The 24,912-nt window shown below is 39.5% G+C and overlaps 2 protein-coding genes across 2 annotated transcripts; one reads left to right on the top strand and one right to left on the bottom strand.

Moving 5' to 3' along the window:
- The first annotated feature begins 12,798 nt into the window (after nucleotides 1–12,798).
- On the top strand, nucleotides 12,799–14,266 carry LOC149263355 (small RNA degrading nuclease 3-like). The gene is made up of 4 exons (XM_089387789.1): nucleotides 12,799–12,868; nucleotides 12,933–13,085; nucleotides 13,212–13,738; nucleotides 14,054–14,266. The coding sequence occupies exons 1-4, from the start codon at nucleotides 12,799–12,801 to the stop codon at nucleotides 14,264–14,266; spliced, it is 963 nt and encodes a 320-aa protein (XP_089243915.1).
- An 8,025-nt stretch (nucleotides 14,267–22,291) lies between these two features.
- Nucleotides 22,292–23,221, bottom strand: LOC149263354 (uncharacterized). The gene has a single exon (XM_089387786.1). It carries the CDS (start codon nucleotides 23,219–23,221, stop codon nucleotides 22,292–22,294), a length of 930 nt encoding a protein of 309 aa, XP_089243912.1.
- Between the last annotated feature and the right edge of the window lie 1,691 nt (nucleotides 23,222–24,912).

The raw sequence follows: 24,912 nt of genomic DNA, 5'->3' as shown, positions 1-24,912 counted from the left end.
TGTTTGATCGGAGGAAGTCACAGGCATGGAGTTCCCGAGCCGAATTGGAGGAGGTTTGTGTTATCTCGTATCTATAATTTGACTAGCTGAGTTCAGGAGGGGCCTAGCTGAGCTTGTATGGTGATTATTGGATAATGATTGAAGCACTCTTTCTTATGATCATTGGCCGCATAAGTATGTTAATATAAGAAAAAAGGGCTAATCCCCGTTGAACCCTGCTTGGAGGGTCGTATGGTCTATTATGGAAGGTAAAAACATCTAAGTCAAATATTGGAGCATGGCCGCACTACTTGGAGATCCAGTGCATAAGTTTAAGGGAGAATTTCACCTATTTTATGAGCTAGTTGTGTGCCTTAACTAGGGTCGAATAACCTTAGGGAAAAGGTACAAGATTGAACCCTCATGTCTAGTCAAACATTGATGAAAAAGAGCTATGATTAAAGATGTTTGAGAATGTAATGAAGTAGATCCATAGCATTAACAGATGCCCTAGCTAGAGGGTTGAATATCTCTATTGTGCTCAAAACTGTGTTAATTTAGGACAACAAATTGGTCATCCTCAAGGTATGTACTTACTCTCTTTGTGTTAATGATATATAAGGAAATATATGATGGAACACATGTATTCTATAGTATTGGGAAGACAATATCACATGTGTATATTAGAATGAAACATACGACAATTTTGTCTATATGCCTATGATTCTTGATAAGTAGAGTATATCCATGTCTCTTCTTCAATGACAATGACATAACAACATGTGACAAATATTTCTATAGTTGTGTTCTTATGTCTATGATGGATGACAATATTCATGTGAGGACTATCCTTAACATTTAAGGCAGTGACCATATGACAATGCTAAACAATGATATACATATGATCTTGAGATGGCATTGAATTAATGGATGGAAACAATATGTCTTCAGTATGACGTATGACAGTAACATGAGATAATACATATTTGACATATGTGACAATGTCTCCATGACATATATTGTAAGGCAATATGACAATGTTGACAGTGCTACAGTGATTTGGAAGCAACCCTTTTAGAGGTCTCGTGATTAACTTATGAGGATCATGTATGTTCCCATGTTCACATTATGAAGTCTAATGTTTTGATGATGAGAGAGATATGTCACATTCTTATTGTACTTTGTATCTCAACTGAACAATTGATGAATATCTAATAGAAGAAACATCTAGTTGTGTTTCCCCCTTGTGGGGTTGTTCCTTGGCCTATGACCTAAATCATGGTGTCTGTAGTTGTGCATGCTTTTGTTTTGTTCTTCTAAATACTAAAGTTATTGTTCTTTCTACATAATTGCTAATAATGTTATGGGGTGAATGCAATATATGAAAAAGTCTGTAAATGCAAATATCTAATCAAAGAATAATATAGCCCTAAGAGAAATTAACATGGTATCAGAGTTGGGCTGAAGAAAAGTCATTGAGAAAACCCCTTTGAAGACACCGATGATGGAAAAGTCATTGGGAAACCTTTTTCTCTTGCAAGTACAAGCTAGGGTTTGGGAGAAACCTTAGGAGTGGCCTTCATATGAAAAAGGCTTGGTGTGATTCAAAATTGTTCATGATATGATATGAATTGTAAAATTCCATCCAGTTATTCAAGCACCTGATAGATTCAGAGAAATCCTAGTATGATATGATCAGGTGAGAAGCTCTAAATAGATTCAAAGAAACCCTAGGAGAAGTGTATGTTGCAGATTCAATGGTCAATGAAGATAAAGGATACACGTGATATTCATAAGAAGATGATATTGACATATGATTGATGGACAATGATGCCTCCTGGCTAAGAGGGAGACATGATCAAGAGGGAGTTGTAAGCCTCCTACAATCTACATTAAAGGTAAGTACTTTTAAGACTCATGCCATTTCTTTGTGTCTCTATTCTTGTGAATTTATTCTTTTCGATTATTGGGGATTCTTCTCGCATGAGTATTTACTTGTTTCACTAACTTCTCGGATAAGGATGCGATCCTTCTTGAGAATCATCAAGATGCAAAATAGTGCAGGGAACTTCAGAGGGAGCTAGAGCAGGATAATGTAGGAGCCACTCTTACATCTAGAAAAGAAAGCCAATCCTTCCTGATCACCAGATACATTTTTATGTTTATTTATTTTGATTAATTCTCTTACTCTTGTCCTAGGATCATCATGTATAGTGGATGAATGTGAGGAAAAAGTCCTCTATATCGAGAGTGAGAAGAATTCTAAGCCATTCCATGAGTGACACTTGATAAATGGACAAGAGATCAAACCTTGAAGGAAGGATCCCATCCCTTAGGTGTATATCTATGATTGAAGAAGCTTCCTATTCAAAGGGAGCATACCATCATGAAACATTGAGATATTTTGAAATAAGGAAAATATGAAATCAACATGTCCTTCATGCAAGATGACAATATGCAATGGTATAAGGTACTTACCCAGTGAGAAAACCATAATTGCTCATAACGGTGAAACCCTATTTTTTGTAACTTCTGAGTCCATTTTAAAATCCCCATACATATCTTTTCCCAGCTTTTTGCACCCATTCTCTAGTGAAATTCTCTTGGAAATATATCAAAAGTTAACTTTTGAAAAAAAAGTGGTTATTTTCGAATTATTCATGCTTGAAGGGACTAATATTCCCACTCACACTCTGCGTTAACCTTCATCAATGTTTCCAAAATTTGCAAGCCCAATCATATCCGTTTTATGTTGTATTTTAGGGTATCAGAGTGATGAGAAAGTGGATGAAGTAGTTCTAGCTTTTCTGTCAACTTTTCGTCGAGATAAGAAACCACAAATCTTATTCAATTTCAGCTAGTTTTTATCTGAGGCCATTCATGACCAATTTCTTAAATTTGGAGTTGAAAAAACTTTTAAATATCAATCAACCCTAGTGTATTTGTTTTTGTATTATCAGTCAAACAAATTCCCAATACAATTGAAAAAGTAGGGTCTTCAAGGGAAAAAATGGTCTGTGATTCATTGGACGTCCTTGGTCAAAAGGAATTTTGAGGAATTTCCTTCACTAATTTTGTGAACAAATTTCTTCATATATGCTATAGTTTATTGATTAGTGATAGTCCTCCCTGAATTTCACTTGAAATCAAAAGGGTTATTCAACTCAGTGAACAAAAAAGGCTTGGTGATTGGTATTTCTACCAACATTTTATAAAAATTAGATTGTATGGGTGTGAACTTCAACCGTATTAGTTGCCATTTTTTTTCCTATGCGTATTTTTGCACTTGAATTCATCAGACAAAGCGTCAATGTAGATCAAGTGCATTTTTTTACCTGGAAGAAAATATACCTTGTTTAAACTAAAGGCACAGGTAGGTCAATTAGTGAATCAGAGGTCAACAAACAAAGAGATGGAACAATTATTGGCACGAATGAAGTTTAAATTGGGGATTACTTAGCCATATGACCCCATTGTGAGAATTTCAGCCATCAGAGTTCAACAAAAATCCCTACCTTATTTTCATGTGTCCAAGCTTGAGATAAAGAAGTTTTCTAATAAGGACACCTGGGAGGAAAAAACTTTGTAGGAAGTGATAGAAGAACAAACTATGGAGCAGTTAGTAGGAAAAGAAATTTTGGTTACACCTCCAAGGAAAGAAAAATAACTTAAGACAACAGATCAAAGCTTATCAAAGTTAGAAATGGAACAATTCGGAGTATACAATAGAAAAAAGACACGCAATTTGGAGGGAGTGGTATCAGAAAATCTCTCATCTGACATTTCTTCACCAACTACTATTTTTTCTGGTGAGCCTGTTTTTAGAATGCAAGAATTGGATCCAGGGACAAAACAATATTCTCCTTCTTCTTCTAACCAAAACATATTTTCCAAGTTTTTGGAAATGAGGAAAAAGAATGAGGCTTTGAAGGCGGTAACTTATATTGAGTTCTAGAAGCAAACTTCTTGCATTAAATATAGGTTTCTTTCAGCTCTTGATACTAAAAAAGGTGAATCTAAGTTAGCATTTTTTGAACCTAAAGTTTCTTCTCCTAGAGTTGCATGAGATTATAAGACTTTTGTTTTATCTTTCAATACTAAACATATCCATCCTATAGATCAGATTGATCTGCATAGACAAACTGGTGAGATGATCTATTCCTCTCTCACTAGTTTTGCTTCAAATGTATCAAAATTGCAGAATTCTTTGAATAATACTATTGCAGAACTTAAAATGTTAAAGACTTCTTCTCTAGCAAAGGATGTTAGGATTAAGTCACTGGAAGACTTTGTAAAATTAGGTTTAGAACCCAAAAATGTGGATGCAACTCAAGAGTTTGTTAAGAAGAAAAATGAAGATATTCAAGCACTTAGAAGATAGTTGAAGCTGCCCACAATAGAGCATCCACAAACACAAGAAATTGGGGAATTAGAGAATGAGAAGGAAATTATATTATCCTATCTAATTGAACAGAACCTGCAGATTCATAAAATGCAAGAAATGATGTAGGAGTTGTCAAAAGAGAAGACCCAAACTGGTAGTGTAGTAATTCCAACAACAAAAACAGGTTTCAAAGAAATTCTATTACAGGCATTATCTTCTCTTAAACAAAAGGATGTTGAGATTGGTAGATTGAAAGAAAAATTGGACATAGATGAGAGGAACAAAATTTAATTAGACAATGCCTTAGTCGAGGAAATAAAAAAAAATGCAAATTAGCAAAAGCAATTAGAAGAGTATTTGAGCGGTTCTAACATTATTCAATGTTTATCACAGGCCAAAAAACAAATTTGGATAGAAATTATGTCTTTTGTGTCCGATATTTGGTAGTCTATGGAGATTCTTGTGGAACAAAAGGAGTTGATTGAAATATCCAGAGAAGCTATTAATGACATCAAGATAAAATTGGGAAATAAATTAGACAAGCAAGAGATAATAAAAGCTCTAAAGATAAGGTCCAAAGAAGAACTTGAATAACTAGGAATTGAAGACATAACAAAATCAGTTATTCAAACTAGAAGAGTTCTCGTGAAGAAAACTATGATGCTAAAGACAAAGGAAAAGTGTGAAAATTTTCTAGCGCAAATAAAAATTTTCTAAAGAAAATTTTATATTTAGAAAGAGAGAGTTCTTCCATCATTTAAGAATTCATATGGCCAGGTGGTAACAGAATAACAATATGAAAGATTGTTGAAGAGAGGCATGGAATAGGACAAAGTTTGTTGGAATCAAGGGAGAGATTAGTGGTCATAATCTACTTCAAATGTTAGTTGATGACCTTTTCATCTGCTACGAAATCAAACACTTGTTCATAGTAAAACCTTCTTATGAGAAGTATACTGATGCAAATGAATTGTACAGACAAATGATGGATCTCAATTAACTAACAAATGAAGAATCAGAGCAGTTGGTCAAATTTATTCAATAAATTCAGCTTATCAATGCAACATATTAGCATCCAATCACAACTATTAAGCATTTTGAGCAATAAGAACAAAGAAGTTTCAAATACATTGAACCTGAATGCAGAAATCAAGCACAGTTGCAAACATCTTGATAACATCCCAATTTTATCTCGAAATCATGATTTTTTGGCCTAGCTGATGTTTGCCGATTTTTACCAATATTTTGATGGTATCTTGATTTTGCTGATGTTTGCCAATTTTTACCGATATTTTTCCGATTTTAACAAATTTTTGGTTTTCTAGACTCTTGCTGATTTATCCCAATGCCGATGTTCACAACATTGGTAAAAAGTTGTTTAAACATTATCCAAAGCTTTGGATAAAGGATACTTTGAATGTTTTTGTTTTTGTTTTGTTTTTTTTTTTTAATTATTCTGAATAAGTCTACTTCTATTATTGATACAAAAATTTTACAATGAGGCGGCAGCCTCAAGAGTTCTAGCCTGGAAAATGGCTTTCTCGCATGACAAATTTGGAAAATAATCCACTGAAGCAAGCATCAGACCGCCTAGATCTAGAACTATTACCAGAGCCTTTAAACTGGAACCGCTTTGACAAAATGAAGACTGTATGGAATCCCAAAACTGCTTAACAGGGGTGATACTATTGACTCGAATTGTTGACATAGACAGAGACCAACTGAACTGAGACAGAAAACACCAGATATTTCCTTGAACATACACGATAATTTCAAAAAGAACGACAACCTGTTCAAGCATCATGAGCATTGGAGGGCGATTCTTCCACAATTGAACAACCGAAACTTGAGAGGTCGTCCTCATCAGAGGGAAGGCCCTTTTCTTTTGGTGGACTCCCATCGCTTGGAGGATTTGAACGCGCCGCAGTAGGCTGGACTTGGAATGCAGAATTCTATGGGATTTCACACCGCTGGCACTGATTCTGAGAGATGCTTGGAAAGTCATCAACCCCCGGCTGCGGTGGAGCGTGAGGAGAAGCCGAAACCATGCCTGCTGCACCCTCACTTAACTGAATTGTAACTGTGGCTATGAAAGAATGATTGCTTAGCGTGCAGGGAATTTGAAAGCGGGCCGAGTGCTCATGAGTGTGATGGGAGCTCGAAGTTGCCACCTGTTTTCCCCTGCCTCGACCTCGCCCACGTCTGGGAGCAGGATGACTCTCAGAGGAAGAGCCAATGAATGTATCAGCTGAAGAGAACAAGGCATGGCGCAAAGGACGACCACGAACTCCACCCCTACGGCAACCCATTCTTTGTCGTAGGATAGTCATGTTGCCCCGAGTGTAGGGACCAGTTCCAGACTGTATATATATATATATATATAATATTTTTTTTTTTTTTTAGTTTTTTTTTTTTTTTTAAAACAACAATGACAACCAGAAAGAAACGCATTGAAATTCAAATTTATTTAGCACACACATTCCTGCCACTCATTTCAGGAAACATACCATAACATTTTCATACCTTTAACTAAGATCAATAGTAATGAAATACATATGTACCGTTCACCAGAAGGCGAGACTCCGCTTGCTCTGCTATTGTTGGTATTCCTTTGTAGCTGGTCACCTCCGCGAGTGAATGATGACGCACTTGATCCGAATGCGAAGACTCACCGGTTAACCTCCCAGCCTACTCCTTGGGTACTCTTCTTCCTCGCGGACCCCCAAGCTGCAATGGGGTTGTACAATGAAGACATGAACTAGCTAGTAGAGGAGAGCACACCTTGGCTCAAGAGTCCCCTCTCTAAATCCTCTACCTCACCAAACTCACTATAGCTTCATAATCACTGCTCTCACAACATCTCATCCATCCAACAATAGGGTTCCCAAAAGTCCCTTCTTCCATGGCTTGTCCCTTCTTTTATAGGAGTCTTCATAGGTGACACTTGTCATGTCATGCATAATTAATTATTTTTTTATAATTCAATAGCTTGATTATTCACCCACCCATGTGTCATTCTCACATCAAGGGTCTCCCAAAATTATTTACTTAAATTTTTATTTAAAACTAATATTTTCCTCACCTCAACAAGATTCCTATTTCTTCTTCTAGTTGTCTCTTTATTCCCCCTTTTTATTCCTTAATTTGTGTTCATTACTTGAAGTCAATTAATGAGTCAAGATTTTATCCCCAATCTACTCCCTAATTTAACTCAAGTTATCTCCTAGATGGATATTCTTATGTTGGTTGTTGACACATGGAGCTTCTCTACATTTCTCTAAATTTAATTTATTATTCTCATTTTAATTCACCTTCCCCTTTTCTTAATTAGGTTTAAATTAGTTTAGGATTAATCTTTATCCTTACCATTATGTTTGTCTTTCCCCTTTTTCCTAATTAAACCACATAATCTTCCTAGTATTTTCCAAAATGGGAAGGGTAGAGTTTTTAAGGTACTCTATTTTAATTCTTCCTATGATCCTCCTTATTCCAAGTTTTATTTTTGATTTAATTACATTGGTTTCTAATCATCATTTACCCTTGATGTAAATTTACCTAGTTTTCATTCCTTGCTTATATTTATTTATTTTTAATGATTCCAAGGATGCCAAGTTTGGTTGTGCCCTTCAAGAACTTCCCTAGAAGTTCCAAGGGTGCCACAACTAATAGCTTATTTGTGATGTCAAGGGGGCCAGTTTGGTTGTGCCCTTCAAGAACTTCCCTAGAAGTTCCAAGGGTGCCACACCTAATAGTTTATTTGTGATATCAAGGGTGCCAGTTTGGTTGTGCCCTTCAAGAACTTCCCTAGAAGTTCCAAGGGTGCCACACCTAATAGTTTATTTGTGATGCCAAGGGTGCCAAGTTGGTCGTGCCCTTCAAGAAATTCCCCTGAAGTTCCAAGGGTGCCACACCACTTGCCCTTCAAGCATCCAGTGATTACGAGGGGAAAATATAGTGCAACGTCATAGACCACTACCATCTCTTATGTTGCCTGCTATAGTGAGACTAATGGTGTCGGGGATCAAGGAATCCGCCTTGATGCGCGCCCCCCCGGTAAAGTCCTCATGAGCGGCCCAACTTTGGAACCTGCCCTCATGGCATCGTGATCTTCAAGGCGAAGGTGCTTCAACCCTTCCAGCCCAAGTCACAGCGGGAGTGCTAGTGGGTGGGATCAGGGACTCTGTCCCACCCCTCCCATGTAGTTCCATCCACTTGTACAACCCCATCACCCATATGTGAGTCATTCGGTCAAACAACTAATCTGTGCCTGCAATCATTAATATATCATCAGAATATAGTTAAACATATATGGCAAATTCTAAGATCGACTTAGACTTTCAAAGATAAAATAATATGAATTTTCGTCAAACCAGGTGTCATCAACTCGTCATATGCGAGTGCCTCTGATGGTTCCCTGCCATACTCAATAATCATCAGTAACACGGTTTCTCAATGTTAGTCAATTATCATAATAGCATCATTAACAATTCCTAGTCATTCACATCATTGTCCATTGTAAGTCTGAACTAAAGGAAGTAGGTAACATAGGGGACACATCCCTCATGGCTATCATCAATAATCATCAATGGAAACATACATATTGATTAAGCTATCAACATCGTAACATCGTAGAAATATACCTATCCATAAAATTTATCCTCATTATGTTTTTAGTAGAGCGCATACATATTCTTTACTACCATCATCATAATTTCAAATAGAGACCAACTTAACTATTTAATATTGCAATCATCAGAATACTGATAGATAAGATACATAACCATTCATGCTACCATAATATCATTGGAAAGCATTCTTAAACATCACAACCATGAATATCTCAATCGCTAATAATAGTGTCATGGGTCCAGATCCTCAATATGAGGTCCTCGAAGAATAGAGTGTCTAAGATAATGTCGTATTAGGGTCAGGAAACTAGAGTGGGCACTACATACACCCCCTCTTAACAATGGACTTCGTCCCGAAGTCCTTAGAACATAAAGGAGGAACGACGACACATAATCTTAGGAACCCTTCCTGAAACTCTTGCCAACCTTCCGGTGGGCAGGTTAAAATTTTCCCAAGGTATCTATAACACGAATTCCGTTATAACTGAAGGACTATATCTGGGGAACATTGCGACCCACTTTTTGTATAAATGTACAAAACATACATTATAGATATTATTAAAATTAATAGTTACAGGAAGCGTCATTCATAAACTTTTCCAACAAAATCATCATAATCAAAATCACAACTATTTAAAGCAACAATTAATAACACCCACCTTCCTTCAATTTAAAAATTGACTAATTTAGGAGAAATCTCTCTAGTTTTATTCATTCAATCATGCAATTAAGATAGCAATAATTTTGTATTAACTCAAATTCATAGGGGATGCCTATGCCTTTTTCATAGGAGGAACTACCCACCTTAAGCTTGGAATTCAATATTTGTAATGGTCAATAATAATTGTGTTAATTATTGTTTGATATTTCACCTATGACGTAATCCACCTTTGTTTACCATGTTCTAAATCTTCAATTTTGTTAGGAACTACAATTATTACTTTGAAAATAAACATATGCCACTGCTTGCTAGGGGGACCTAACAATGCCTACTACCCTTCTTAGAGACTTGATTTACCTTCATGATCCATGTTTTGAAAGTTCAATGTTGTACAACTACCATTTGCACTTTAAAATAAATGTATACCACTCCTTTCTAGTGGATACCTAATGGTACACACTATCTAGAGATAAAAAGATGTTAAATACATAGAACGTAATCATCACTTGCAATGAATGAGTAGTCCAAACCTTCATCCCTTCAAACCCAGCTACCCTACTTCCTTTCGCTAGGGTAAGCGAGTGAGGCTATCTGGGGCCTATCTTCATTTAATCCTACTGAATCTAATGATAAGGAGTGCAATATTGTTGCAATCTTTAAAGGTGTTGTGACTATTAAGGCTCTTAATTTCCTGGTGATGAGGAATGCATATTCTCGCAGTTTGGCCATCCAAGCTAATGGAAGACAAAGCATATAACAAGTTTCACTAGTGACCAAAGATGGCAGACAGACATCATTTACCAGTCTTTGCTTGATTCCAAGTAGAACTAAAAACTATATGGATTGAAGCCAAAGATATGCACAGAATGTAAAACAATAGAGAGAAACCCATGTCTAAAATGATCATTGACTGTATCGAATGGCATTGGTAGAAGTATGGTGCTCCAGATAACCATAAACCAATACTATAGCTCTATTTCTGCATTAAGAACTAGCAAAGAATCCAAAAAGTCATAAAGGTAAAGTTTTCTTGTTACATTACAAAACATTGAACAAAGAAGTCAATTAAATCAAACAAAGAGAAGCTCAAACTCCCTGTGAGATTACAGGAAGAGAGCAGAGAAAGAACGACTAAGTTTGGCATCTAACATTCAAGGTGATGTAATTGAAAATCTGCTGCCTATGGTGGACCATTTTGAAAGAGCCAAAACACAGATTAAGATATAAATCATAAATATTACAATGTATAATATTATCATGATTGTAATATGCTCCTATACCCCAGGAACATACATATATATACATATGTATAATATTATCATGATTGTTTGTTATACCACTTGTAACACACCCCCATACATATACATATGTATCTCTCTTTTCTCTTCTTTTTTTCTTTCTTTTTTCTTTTTTTGGTTCAAAAAGGTTGATCATCTCTAACCTAACAGAGTGCCGTCCTATAGTTCAGACCTTGGGAAATATATCTAGGGGAGGTTGGAAATTTTCAAAGATATCCCTCTTGTAATTAGAGACAAAGTCATGACTGAGTTCCTAAGAGATGGTTCAAATGCAAGAGGACTGTCAAGAGCCTACAGTTTGGTCATTTTGTCCCCATCTGACTGCTGTCGCTAAAGAAATACTATATTGTGCCTCAAGGGAAAGCCACACTACGTTGTTATACTTGCAGTCGTTTAATATATTGTGCTTGTAATCACCACACGACAGAACGAACACCACTCTTTAGGAGATAAGCTTGGAATATGAAGGAGATACCATAACGTTCCCTTCAATTTCCTTATGCAAGTGTTCACCCAAGGAAAACAGATTGAAATGAAAGATGAATGGTCACTGTCAGATGTTTCTCCATCTCCTATGATACAACTTGATCCGTAATTTTAGATGGAAAAATAACACTTCCAACCAGTTTAGAGTCTAGCCTTAGTACAAAATTCATTTTGCTGAAGACTGCTCCATCAGGGTAACTATACACTTAACTCCTATCAGTTTTGGACAGCAGACTACATATCACATATAACCAATCTACAGTTGCTTCTACATTTGAAACTGAGATCAGAGCTGATAAGCCATCTTAATGTAAAACAATGAGCAGAGACATCGAGTAATGAGAGAAGACAAAATCTGGGAAATACGAGATATAATATTGATTGCTAAATATCTTTGATCCTTCATCATTTACTTCATAGTACAAGTTAAATATCTTTGATCCTTCATCATTTACTTCATAGTACAAGTTCTCACGTAATTACTTTTCTTTCTATCAAGCCAAAACGTAGGTACAGAACTTTTATAGTCCTTTCTTCTTTTAGGGGTATAGTGATTGGAAGATTTATCTTTCCTGGCAGTACCGGTTATGTATGAGGTAATGCCTACTAAAATTTATCCAAATAGAAGTTGGTAATGTTTCTGTCTGTATATACAACAATAATTTATAACTACAAGGAAGCAATCCTGTACATTGACATATTTGTCAGCTTCATTTCTAAGCATGATACCAACTTTCAGAAATTATCTCTATACCATGATATTCTCTCTAATTTGGATAAATGAATCGGTAATACTTATTGTTTAGATGTAAGCACAGTAGCATAATATTCAATGTTCCAATCCAATGTTAATACATATTGACTGACAATGCAGGGTTTGGCTATAGGTTGTGGAAGAGAAATATAGAAAGAACCAATGAGCAACAATGAGTGAATAAGCTTGTTGTCAAACTTCTTTCTAATTCCCTAAAATGATGTTCATGACCACAGCCAATACAAATTGAACTGAGATAAGTTGGATGTCAAGGTGAATGGTGACAACATGCTCAACCATGAATGACATCACATCTGGTAACAACTTATTCTATCGAACATTACGATTACTCATGACATCATGCCCAAATATAAATACACAATGACAGTCAATCATGAATACACAGGACTAGCATAGTGAGTTTACCTATCAGTTTATAGCAATGCTCCATGATAGAACAACACATAACGATTAGACTACCCAAATATTTTGGTGAGACAGTCAAGAGTTTCTCTGGTTGTTTGTGAAGAAAGTCCAGCAAATAGTTCAATATAAGTTGCTATTCTCTGATGTGTACGTATGTATGAGAAACCCATAGCTGCGCAGTCATGTCCTCAGGAATAGCGATAATAGCAACAGAACTGATACAAGGAGATGCCAGGGACAGAGTTTTCATAAGTATATGCCAACAGAGCATGCACAAAGCTACAGAGTTTAGCGGAATGCGCTGTCAACTTTACAGAGGAAGACAAAGAGATTTTTGTGAAAATTGTCAAAGTGGCTCAAGCACTTCAGATCAAAGGCTCGAAAGGAGATTGGCAGGAATTTTTAAATTTACATGATAGTAAATTTGGTTCATCAGTTTGTGACCCTGGAAAAATCATGGGATGTTCTGGCAGGTTTTGTGAAGACATTTACTACCAAGGAAGACCTTAAGGTGGTTACTAGAATCATGAGGTGGAAAAAGCGCAAACTTAAGCGATCACGTGTGAAGGAGTCTTTAGACACTTCTCCTGAGCAGAGCAGGATCTTGTACGTCTAACTTATAATAAACAACCAAATTTTGAAAAGCTATATTCATTTCCTTCCTATCATAAGGAATGGCTGGTAACAAAACTGGGGAAGGTACCAAATTCGAGCAGTCCAGAAAGGCTGATATCTATAGATTGTGAGATGGTCCGATGTGAAGATGGATCAGAAGAGGTGGTGAAAGTTTGTGCGGTCGATCAAAATTTAGAGACTGTGATGGATCTTCTTGTGAAACCATCAAAACCTGTAGTTAACTACCTGACAGAAATAACAGGAGTTACTGCTGAGGATCTCGAGGGTGTAACCTGTAATTTGAAAGATGTACAGAAAAAACTCAAGAAATTACTCACGCCAAAAACAATTGTAATAGGACACAGTTTGCATCACGACCTAAGAGTATTGAAGGTAGACCATGCTAGGGTTATTGATACAACATTCATATTCCAGTATAACATACAAATTCCACCATTAAGTAGGCGGAAAGCATTACACCACGTTGCAAAGCCAAAACTGAAATCGGTAAGACAGAGTGCACAAAATGCCCAAAAGATGAAAACAACCAGTACTCAGCTTATGATGTCATCACATCCTCCTAGCTGGCATAAACGTGTCCATATCTTGTCGGTGACTGGGACAACAGAGAGCCGAGGCTGCTTTAACATCACAAGGTCCTTAAGCTCTTCATCCTGCTTGATTCGTGCGAGGGTTACCGGCTTTTCAAATGGGGATACGACCTCTACGTCAACCACCCCGTAATTGCCAGAGGGTCAGATGGGTCTGGTCTTCTGTAATCCCTGAATCTATCAGGAACTGAACCGTTTGTTTTCGCAACAGAGATTCGGCGTCGCCCTGCTCACGGCCATTGATGGGCGAACTGACATTCACCTGAAGAGACCACAGGGAAGCATCATTATCGTCCAGGCTTCTCATGTTCCGAATCGGAGAAAATGGGATGTCATCGCAGAGAGGGGTAGGCATCGTGGACGCCATGGGGTCAGAAGGGAAAGTGATGAAACAAATACGAGGGATGAGGGGTTTGAACCCTAGATATTTTGGGGGAAATTAGTGGTTAAGGCAGAAGTTTTCATTTCTTTTAGTTGTTAGCCAAGCTTTCCATCCTCAAATCCGCTTATCATTTCAGATCTTCTGGTCTAAGAGAACCAGTATTTCTAGAATCACCTTCTGAAGTGTTTCATACCAAGTCAGTGTTTTTTGCATTTAATTAGATGTAGCGCTTTTACCAACAATGAATTTACTGTCTTACTGAGTTGGGGTTGATTTGCGTTATATTTTTCATAATATGTAACAAAAGGTTTTGATCAGCTGCCAGTGAACGGCATACAAGAAATTCCTGTTATCAACATAATTGACCTTCCATTAATTTTGTTCTTTCATCACTGATAATGCCATCTTAGATCCCCATTTACGACCTGCTAATTATTTGGAACTGCAAATAATCTTGCTTCTCCTCCATTAATCACAACCAACTGAGTAGTTCCAACCAGATGGTTTTATTGTATACAGTGTGTGCCTAGCAAAGCAATATGTTTTTCTGTATACAACGAGTGCCCAACATAAAATATGTTTTTTCTGTATGCAACGAGTGCCTAACAAAGAAATATGTTGGACATTTCTACAAAAAGTTAAATACTCCCATTTGTATTTGTTTGAAGGCCTATACTAGCAGCATCAAAAGCTGTCAATAAGTCTCGTAAAGTCTGACAAAGGCAGGAATACAAATTAGTCACTAAACAGCACAGAAGGTCCTGACTGACCAGCCAATACATCAATACATCAATATTTACCAGAATAAAATATGTTCGGAGTTTTCTAAAAAGGTAGAAATGCTCCATTCAGTCACTGAACTGACCAATCATATCCATCAAATTCTTTAAAATAAGCTCCAGCCCGATTTACTTTGATTTCAGTACATCAACAACATTTACCAGAATAAATCTACAATTAAAACTGTATGCGTTCACAATCATGGAAAGGGAAATGTCTGTCCGTGATACGGTACCCTATCTGGTAGGCTGTCACTCTGTTTCCCTGGTAAGCTGATTTTAGTGTCTAATCCAATAGGGACATCAAAAGTGCTTGATATAACGAAGGTATTCAGTCTGTAAATAAACTACCTGTAAATTCAGTCTGTAAATAACTACCTGTAAAATTTGTCGTTACCTCTATTTGAAACAAAATTTGCAATTTGCCATTATATCAAATTTCAGTTTATTTTGAAATTGCAATCTTCGTTATATGAAATTGCTGATATTTTGAAATAATCATTGTGAAATTTGACTTCATTCTGAAATAAAAAATCCGATACATCACGCGTTTGCTTTTAGAGGTAACCTTTAGTTATATTTGGACCATGTTTTTGAAAGAAGGTGTTTTTGGAGGTTTCCCTTTAGTTACATTCAAACGCTTTGGTGTTTAACAATTCAAACATATAAGCCTTTCATAAAATGGGATTTGAGCCGAGGTTAACCACTTTTTCTCACAACGACTGGAACTAAAATGATTGTTCATCACATCATTATAATAAATCTACAACTAAAACACTGAAAATCAGATCTCCAAACACAAGTTGGGAGGGTAAATCAATCTCTTGATTTTAGAGAAATACCCATATATAGCAAACAAAACTAGTCAAGCATGCATGGGCCCATAGGCTTCAAGGGTTCAACTTGGCTCTGATACCAAGTGTAGGCACCAGTTCCAAACTGTATATATATATATATATATATATATATATATATATATTAGTTTTTTTTTTTTTTTTTTTAAAACAACAATGACAACCAGAAAGAAACGCATTGAAATTCAAATTTATTTAGCACACACATTCCTGCCACTCATTTCAGGAAACATACCATAACATTTTCATACCTTTAACTAAGATCAATAGTAATGAAATACATATGTACCGTTCACCAGAAGGCGAGACTCCGCTTGCTCTGCTGTTGCTGGTATTCCTTTGTAGCTGGTCACCTCCGCGAGTGAATGATGACGCACTTGATCCGAATGCGAAGACTCACCGGTTAACCTCCCAGCCTACTCCTTGGGTACTCTTCTTCCCCGCGGACCCCCGAGCTGCAATGGGGTTGTACAATGGAGACAAGCACTAGCTAGTAGAGGAGAGCACACCTTGGCTCAAGAGTCCCCTCTCTAAATCCTCTACCTCACCAAACTCACTATAGCTTCGTAATCACTGCTCTCACAACATCTCATCCATCCAACAATAGGGTTCCCAAAAGTCCCTTCTTCCATGGCTTGCCCCTTCTTTTATAGGAGTCTTCATAGGTGACACTTGTCATGTCATGCATAATTAATTATTTTTTTATAATTCAATAGCTTGATTATTCACCCACCCATGTGTCATTCTCACATCAAGGGTCTCCCAAAATTATTTACTTAAATTTTTATTTAAAACTAATATTTTCCTCACCTCAACAAGATTCCTATTTCTTCTCCTAGTTGTCTCTTTATTCCCCCCTTTTATTCCTTAATTTGTGTTCATTACTTGAAGTCAATTAATGAGTCAAGATTTTATCCCCAATCTACTCGCTAATTTAACTCAAGTTATCTCCTAGATGGATATTCTTATGTTGGTTGTTGACACATGGAGCTTCCCTAAATTTAGTTTATTATTCTCATTTTAATTCACCTTCCCCTTTTCTTAATTAGGTTTAAATTAGTTTAGGATTAATCTTTATCCTTACCATTATGTTTGTCTTTCCCCTTTTTCCTAATTAAACCACATAATCTTCCTAGTATTTTCCAAAATGGGAAGGGTAGAGCTTTTAAGGTACTCTATTTTAATTCTTCCTATGATCCTCCTTATTCCAAGTTTTATTTTTGATTTAATTACATTGGTTTCTAATCATCATTTACCCTTGATGTAAATTTACCTAGTTTTCATTCCTTGCTTATATTTATTTATTATTATTTATTTTTAATGATTCCAAGGATGCCAAGTTTGGTTGTGCCCTTCAAGAACTTCCCTAGAAGTTCCAAGGGTGCCACACCTAATAGCTTATTTGTGATGTCAAGGGGGCCAGTTTGGTTGTGCCCTTCAAGAACTTCCCTAGAAGTTCCAAGGGTGCCACACCTAATAGTTTATTTGTGATGTCAAGGGTGCCAGTTTGGTTGTGCCCTTCAAGAACTTCCCTAGAAGTTCCAAGGGTGCCACACCTAATAGTTTATTTGTGATGCCAAGGGTGCCAAGTTGGTCGTGCCTTTCAAGAAATTCCCCTGAAGTTCCAAGGGTGCCACACCACTTGCCCTTCAAGCATTCAGTGATTACGAGGGGAAAATATAGTGCAACGTCATAGACCACTACCATCTCTTATGTTGCCTGCTATAGTGAGACTAATGGTGTCGGGGATCAAGGAATCCGCCTTGATGCGCGCCCCCCGGTAAAGTCCTCATGAGCGGCCCAACTTTGGAACCTGCCCTCATGGCATCGTGATCTTCAAGGCGAAGGTTCTTCAACCCTTCCAGCCCAAGTCACGGCGGGAGTGCTAGTGGGTGGGATCAGGGACTCTGTCCCACCCCTCCCATGTAGTTCCATCCACTTGTACAACCCCATCACCCATATGTGAGTCATTCGGTCAAGCAACTAATATGTGCCTGCAACCATTAATATATCATCAGAATATAGTTAAACATATATGGCAGATTCTAAGATCGACTTAGACTTTCAAAGATAAAATAATATGAATTTTCGTCAACCAGGTGTCATCAACTCGTCATATGTGAGTGCCTCTGACGGTTCCCTGCCATACTCAATAATCATCAGTAACACGGTTTCTCAATGTTAGTCAATTATCATAATAGCATCATTATCAATTCCTGGTCATTCACATCATTGTCCATTGTAAGTCTGAACTAAAGGAAGTAGGTAACATAGGGGACACATCCCTCATGGCTATCATCAATAATCATCAATGGAAACATACATATTCATTAAGCTATCAACATCGTAACATCGTAACATCGTAGAAATATACCTATCCATAAAATTTATCCTCATTATGTTTTTAGTAGAGCGCATACATATTCTTTACTACCCTCATCATAATTTCAAATAGAGACCAACTTAACTATTTAATATTGCAATCATCAGAATACTGATAGATAAGATACATAACCATTCATGCTACGATAATATCATTGGAAAGCATTCTTAAACATCACAACCATGAATATCTCAATCGCTAATAATAGTGTCATGGGTCCAGATCCTCAATCTGAGGTCCTCGAAGAATAGAGTGTCTAAGATAATGTCGTATTAGGGTCAGGAAACTAGAGTGGGCACTACACCGAGAGTGAAGCGCAGGAACAACAATGCTAAGGTGAACAGGGGAGATGGGAAGAGGATGATTTAACAAGATGGACGGAGAATTAAGAGAGCGGGAAGGCATACAGCTGAGGAGAATGCTGTAGGGGCAGTAGCGAACCAAGAAAACCATAAACGTAGTTGCTCCACTAGCCTGAATACCATGGAAGCCTGAAACCTCCACCAAACAGAGCATAGCACCTGCGAGGAGGCCTAAAATGCGAGAGAATGGAACGGAGCTGAAATGGATATGCGCCATCTGATTTGAGCAGGGGAGCCTGTGTAAAATGTCGGGCCTCATTAACTCTGCTTTGAATGAGCTCTCCGGAATATTGAATGCCAGCCGCAGATGAAGCCAGATGGCGCAGGAAGTACTCCACGCGCCGACTGCTCCCGCCGCCATCGTCCTGTTAGCTGTCCCGATCACCCGCATCCAGGAGGGATAGATCTTGTTGCACCAGAAGAGTGCATTCGTGTTTGAGTTTCTCATCATTAGATCTGCTTAGAGGACCAGAGAAGAAAGGGAGTTGTTGATCAGATCCCTGGTTAGCCAGTCTATCCGCTACTTTGTTTGCAGATCGCCGAACATGTTGGAAAGTAACACTGTGAGGAGACCTTAGCCAATCTTCAATTTGCTCTAGTCTGCTTAGGAGCCTCCAACTGGAGGCGATCTTTCCAGCTGATGTGCCTGATTGGATCCGAGAAATCGCTTCAATGAGGATTTGTGAGTCCCCTTCTATCACTAGAGGAAAGAGATTTTCAGTTACAGCTGTGCAGATGCCCTTCCATAAGCCCTCCAGCTCAGCAGCATTGTTGGTATCTCTTCCTATCGAGCCATGATAAATGTGGAGAGCCGTGCCCTCAGCATTTCTGAAAATACCTCCATATCCCGCCGGCCCCGGATTGCCCTTGGCAGCACCATCGAAGTTTAATTTTATGGTCTGAAAGACAGGAGGAGACCAATGATGGGGGGATTCAAAATGAATGGAGGGATTTAGGGAGGCTTGAGCAGAGAAGGTGAGATTCAGATTCCAATTATCCAGTACTAGGCGTTCCTGAGGCGTGGATGGCAGATCCGAGTTTTGCCAATGTTTCAGAGCCAACGTTTCTTGAATATGCTGTTTAAGGAGAAGCCAGAGGGAGTCCAGGGGCGAATGGAGATTTTTAAAGATCTTGTTGTTCCTCTCCTTCCATAAGGTCCAATAGACAAAACCTGGAATAAGGATCCATAGGGAGTTGAGGACTGGACTTTGGAAGGGTTGCGGAGGCCAATTCCTGATAGTATTTGTGATATTTCCTACTTGTCTTCCTGATCTTCTGTTGCACAGAGAAATTCTCTCCCATAGATCTGCAGCTAGCGGACAGGTATCCAAAAGGTGCACGATGGTTTCTGGGTGGCTATTGCAATTGGGGCATCTGGAAGGCCCGATGAAACCTCGCTTTTGAAGATTATCCCAGGTGAGGATCCGTTGTTTGCTTAATAGCCATAGGAACGTGGAGACTTTTGGCCAAATACTTGGTTGCCAGATCCTGTCCCAAAGCTGATCTTTTACTATCTGCTCTGGATGATAGAGAATTTGGTATGCCTCCCTGGTTGTGAATGTCCCTTTTGGTGTATATCCCCATCGGATTTTGTCCCTTTGATCCGAGAGCTTGATTTTCCTCAGGTTGAGCTCCTGATCAATCTCTTCAAAGGTTTCCTCTTGCCAGTTGACTTGCCATGTGTCTGCTGATCTCCATTGTTGATAGCCTTGAAGGGAGTGCTACTGCCAGAATTGATAAACCTGGGTTTGATCACTGTGTTGCATGGTATCTTGCCATTTGGGTTTGTGGAAAAGAGCAGCAAGTTTGGGGAGCTGCTGCCAGGAGTCTTCCCAAAATCTTGTTGTGGTACCAGAGTGTATTTCCCAAAAACTGTGCGCTTGAATGAAGACACTGTGTTTTCTGGCAGCGTTCCAAATTAAAGAGCCCGGGATGGTGATGTTTATGCGAATGAGCTCCTCCGGGGGCCTTCCTGGGGCATACTTGGCATGCCATATGCGAGCCCAAGGAGAGTGCGGATTGGAGACCCATTTCCACCAGATTCTGGCGCCCATAGTGTTGTTGCTGTGGAGGGGATCCCTCAGACCAATTCCACCAGCTGATTTCGGTAAGCAGACCTCAGTCCATTTGACAAGCGCCCATTTTCTGTTGAGACCTGAGGAGCCCCATAAAAAATTCCTTTGGAGATTACGAATTCTCTTCAGAACCCATTTGGGAGCTGCCAATATGGAGAATAAATACAAGGGCATGGCTTGAAGAACGGATTTTATGAGAATGAGCCTGCTGGCGATATTGAGAGAGCGGAAGGTCCAGGAGGAAAGCCTGGATTCTAGCTTGTCAAGGAGAGTTCTCCAGGAGGCATGCTTTATGGCAGAGATTATCAGGGGAGCACCAAGGTATTTTGAGGGAAGCGTAGCTATGGGGTACCCCAAGATCCTGGCTATATTCTTTTGAGAAAGACTGGGAGTATTGAAAAAGAAGAGCTAGGATTTGGCAGCATTGATGGAGGTGCCTGAGGCTTCGGAGAATAGATTAAGAAGGTCAAGGAGGACAGAGGCCTCATGAACAGAAGGATGGCCAAAGAGCATTGTATCATCAACAAACTGTTGGTGAGAGAGGGGAGAAAGTCCATGGAGAGAAATGCCCTTTAGAGAGTGAGAGGAGATAGCAGAGTGAAGGAGACGACTGAGACCTTCAGCCATAAGCACAAAGAGGAACGGAGAGAGAGGGTCACCTTGGCGAATGCCGCGGGAGGGACGGAAAGGCGAGGAGGGGGAACCATTCAGAAGGATGGAATAACTGGGGGAGGAAATCAGATTCATGAGCCAACGCGTCCAAGTAGCGCTGAAGCCAAAAGCTAAAAGCATTTGATTGATGTAGGACCAACTGAGTTTATCGAATGCTTTGGAAAGATCAAGCTTGAGAATCATACCTGGCTTTTTTAGAACCTTGAGCGAATGAATCACTTCATGTGAAAGTATGATGCCATCCAGAATCTGGCGCCCTTCAACATACCCTGTCTGCTCTGGAGAGATGAGGAGAGGGAGGAGAGGTTTTAGCCTGTTTGCCAGTATTTTTGAGATGAGTTTGTAGATTACGTTACAGAGGGCAATAGGCCTGTATTTATCTGGAGTGCTGGAATCTTCCACCTTAGGCACAAGCGCTATGAAGGTGGAATTGAGAGAGGGGAGGATCCAGTGCATCGATCTTGCCTCTTCTACAAGTTCCCATACCTCTGTTTTAATGTGCTCCCAAAAGGCGTGGAAAAAATTGGCTGTAAAGCCATCAGGTCCTGGCGCTTTGCCGTCTTTTAATTGGGCTAGCGCATCCTCCACCTCCTGCATTGATATTGGCAGGAGCAACGTTTTGTTGTGGTCCTCCGTGATGATCTTTGGTATATGTTGCGTAATAGATTGTATTGCCGGTGTTCTGCTACCTGGGGGCTCTTTCAGGATGTCCTGAAAGTACTCTTTGAATTCTTGTTCCATTTCTTCATGCACTTCCAGTCGTTCTCCTTGCTTATTGTTGATGAAGGCGATGTGATTGTGCATTCTCCTTTGAACTGTGGTTCTATGGAAGAATTTGGTGTTTTTCTCTCCATCCTTGAGCCATCTGACCCTGGATTTTTGGCGCCACAACGTTTCTTCTTGCTTCCGTCGAGTTTCAATCTTGGCTAGGAGTGACTTCTCCTATAGCGCATAGTCTTCGGTTCTGCCCTCATAGATAATGCGCTGTTGCAGAGTATTCATTTGCTCCTCCAACAACTTCTGATGATCGAAAATATTTCCAAACTGGGTACGATTCCAGGATTTGATCGCTTGTTTGAGAAATTTTAGCTTCTGCTGAAACTGGTACATTTTGGCTCCTTCTGGGGGATTGAATGATTTCCAGGCATCGAGTACCACATCTTTAAAATTAGGATGTGAAAACCAAAATGCTTCAAAGCGAAATGGTCTATTGCTCCTGACACCCGGTCGCGACCATTGTAATAAGATGGGCCAGTGATCGGAGCCTGCCTGAGGCAAGATGGAGGCGTGAAAGTCTCCTCCCATGTGAATAGCATTGTCCGTCATGAGAAATCGGTCCAGTCTGGAAGCAATTTGCTGTGAACCTCGTCTTTTATTGGTCCATGTAAAAATGCCATTGGATGTCTGAAGGTCCATCAATTGATTCCGGTGAATGAAGTCTTTGAGGCTGTTACTATCTTCATCCAGTCTCGAGCGTCCGCCAGACTTTTCCTCCAGAGAGGTAATGATATTAAAATCACCCCCACATATCCAGAAGGGAAAGCATCTGTTAGCATTGAGTTCAGAAATAGTTTCAAGCAGATCCAGTTTTTTCTGTAGTTCTTGCGGAAAATACACATTGGATAGATGACCATGGCTATTTGTTCCAATAAGGTGGAAGGTGGATTGTATGAAGAAATGGGAGGCATGAAAGTCATGAAGGTAGAGTTCTTGAGGATTCCATATAATTGCGAGCCCTCCAGAAGCTCCAGAGGCGTCTACAGAGACTGACCTGCATCCTGGCCAGGCTTTATTTAGTATTTTTTCTAGAACTGTGCTATTGCATTTTGTTTCTTGAAGGTAGATTATAGAAGGCCTGTCTTGCTGAATCATGTTTTTGATCATCCTGTGTTTTGCAGGGCTATTGAGCCCTCGCACATTCCATGAGACTAACTTCATGGGGAACTATGGGGAAGAGCTTTGTAGAACTTGGTCAGCTTGGGGAATCTACCAGAATCCACCAACATTTCTCCAAGGATGATAGTCCTCTGCAGATCTGTCTTGCGTCCGCGCTTCTTTGTCTCTTTCAATATTTTTTTCCCATCCCAATGACTGCCTGCTTGAATGCCTAGATATTTGTTCTGCTTTGCTCTGGTTAACACTTCTTCTAGCCTTTCTATCTCACGAGTATGTATATTGCTGTATTCCTTTTGTCTGCATGCTGCTTCCAGCTTAAGTATGTCCAGACCTACCAGATCCACACTTTCTGGTTCCTCCTCCATATGGATCGGTGTGTTCTGTTCTTCCTCCTTTGAATGTTGTTGCATGCTTAGTGCCAAGGCTGCGTCTAACTCCATGTTGGAGGATGGTGGATCTGTGTCTTTGTCTTTAATAGAATTGGATGTGGAGGCTGGGGTGATGATGGCTTTGGAGTTCTGGAGGGGATCTGAAGACTTGGGCGAATGAGGGGGCAATGAGGGAGATGGATCTGCAAGGGGGATTGAGGGGTTGTCCTCCATGCTATCCGAGGCAGTCAGGATATCAAAACTATTTCGGGTTGTAGGTTTCTTGAGATTTTCAGGGTCCACAGGGGGTCTCTTAGCATGCCTTCTTCTATTTGGGACTTTTGTAAAACCCTCAGCATCTTTACTTGCTTCCATGACAGTATTTTTGGACTGCAGATTCAGAGGGCAATCCCTAAAGAGATGGCCATGTTCATGGCACTTCCTACAGCGAAAGGGAATATGCTCGTAGTCTATAGTTTGAACCCATTCATAATCATCGTGAAATAAGCTTACCGAGTCAGTCAGAGCTTTGGCTAGATGCATGTGGACACAGATCCTGGCGTATGAGGTGTATCTTCGGCTTTTTGTTTCCTCTGCCACTTTGATGAAGCCCCCTAAGCTGTTGCCGATGTTCTTCAGGGTATCCTCATTCCAGTATTCCAATGGAAGAGAGTACATTCGGATCCATACTGGAGCCCAGTTAAAGTCTTCCTTGTCTGGATTGAACCTCTCAACCCAATCACGCAGGTACAGGCCGACAGAGTTAAAGAAGTACGGGCCACCTTCGAAGATACGCGTTTATCCTCCAGACAGTTGAAAGTAGCGGTAAAGAAGCCTTTAGGTCCAAGGTGCAGAGTAACTTGACCTTTTGGCTTCCACTTGGAAGCAATCCAGCCTTGCAAGGCTTTTTCAGTAGGCCAGAAGCCTAGAAACTTGCCTATGAGGGCATGATCCCGCATGTATTGAATCTCGTTGTTGATGCGCTGACTGGGGAGATCTATTTTGATTCTTTCTGCCATTTTGGGGATGCATGTAGCAGAGGAAGCTCTGGGTCTTGCCGTGGATTTGTTCTGGTCAGAGCCTTTGTCTTTAGCTGTAGATGGGCTGGTATCGAAGTCGCCTTCATCATTTGTGACTTGATCATTTTCCTGCTCTGCCAGCGGTTCAGAACCGGGGCTGGCATTTTCCTCTGCGTTGGTTGACTTGTCAGGATTTGGATTGTAAGGGGGAGAGGGGGCCGTGCCCGCCCCTCCGGAGAGCGGCATCATGGTGTCGTCAGTAGAAGCGCCAGCGTCTGGA

The sequence above is a fragment of the Pinus tabuliformis genome, chromosome 6 (genome assembly GCF_031772625.1).
Source record: "Pinus tabuliformis cultivar Carrire ecotype Pingquan chromosome 6, CPIR1, whole genome shotgun sequence".
NCBI lineage: Eukaryota > Viridiplantae > Streptophyta > Pinopsida > Pinales > Pinaceae > Pinus > Pinus tabuliformis.
Note: the sequence above shows the minus strand (reverse complement) of the source record. Positions and strands in the feature narration are given on the sequence as shown.

What these genes read in the sequence shown, in the direction of transcription:
- LOC149263355 (XM_089387789.1), top strand. Translation starts at nt 12,799, where the DNA reads ATGTCCTCAGGAATAGCGATAATAGCAACAGAACTGATACAAGGAGAT. An exon ending in CAGGGACAGAGTTTTCATAA is followed by an intron (nt 12,869 to 12,932) that starts GTATATGCCAAC and finishes TCAACTTTACAG; the next exon opens with AGGAAGACAAAGAGATTTTT. An exon ending in AAAAATCATGGGATGTTCTG is followed by an intron (nt 13,086 to 13,211) that starts GCAGGTTTTGTG and finishes TCTCCTGAGCAG; the next exon opens with AGCAGGATCTTGTACGTCTA.
- LOC149263354 (XM_089387786.1), bottom strand. Translation starts at nt 23,221, where the DNA reads ATGATTCAGCAAGACAGGCCTTCTATAATCTACCTTCAAGAAACAAAA.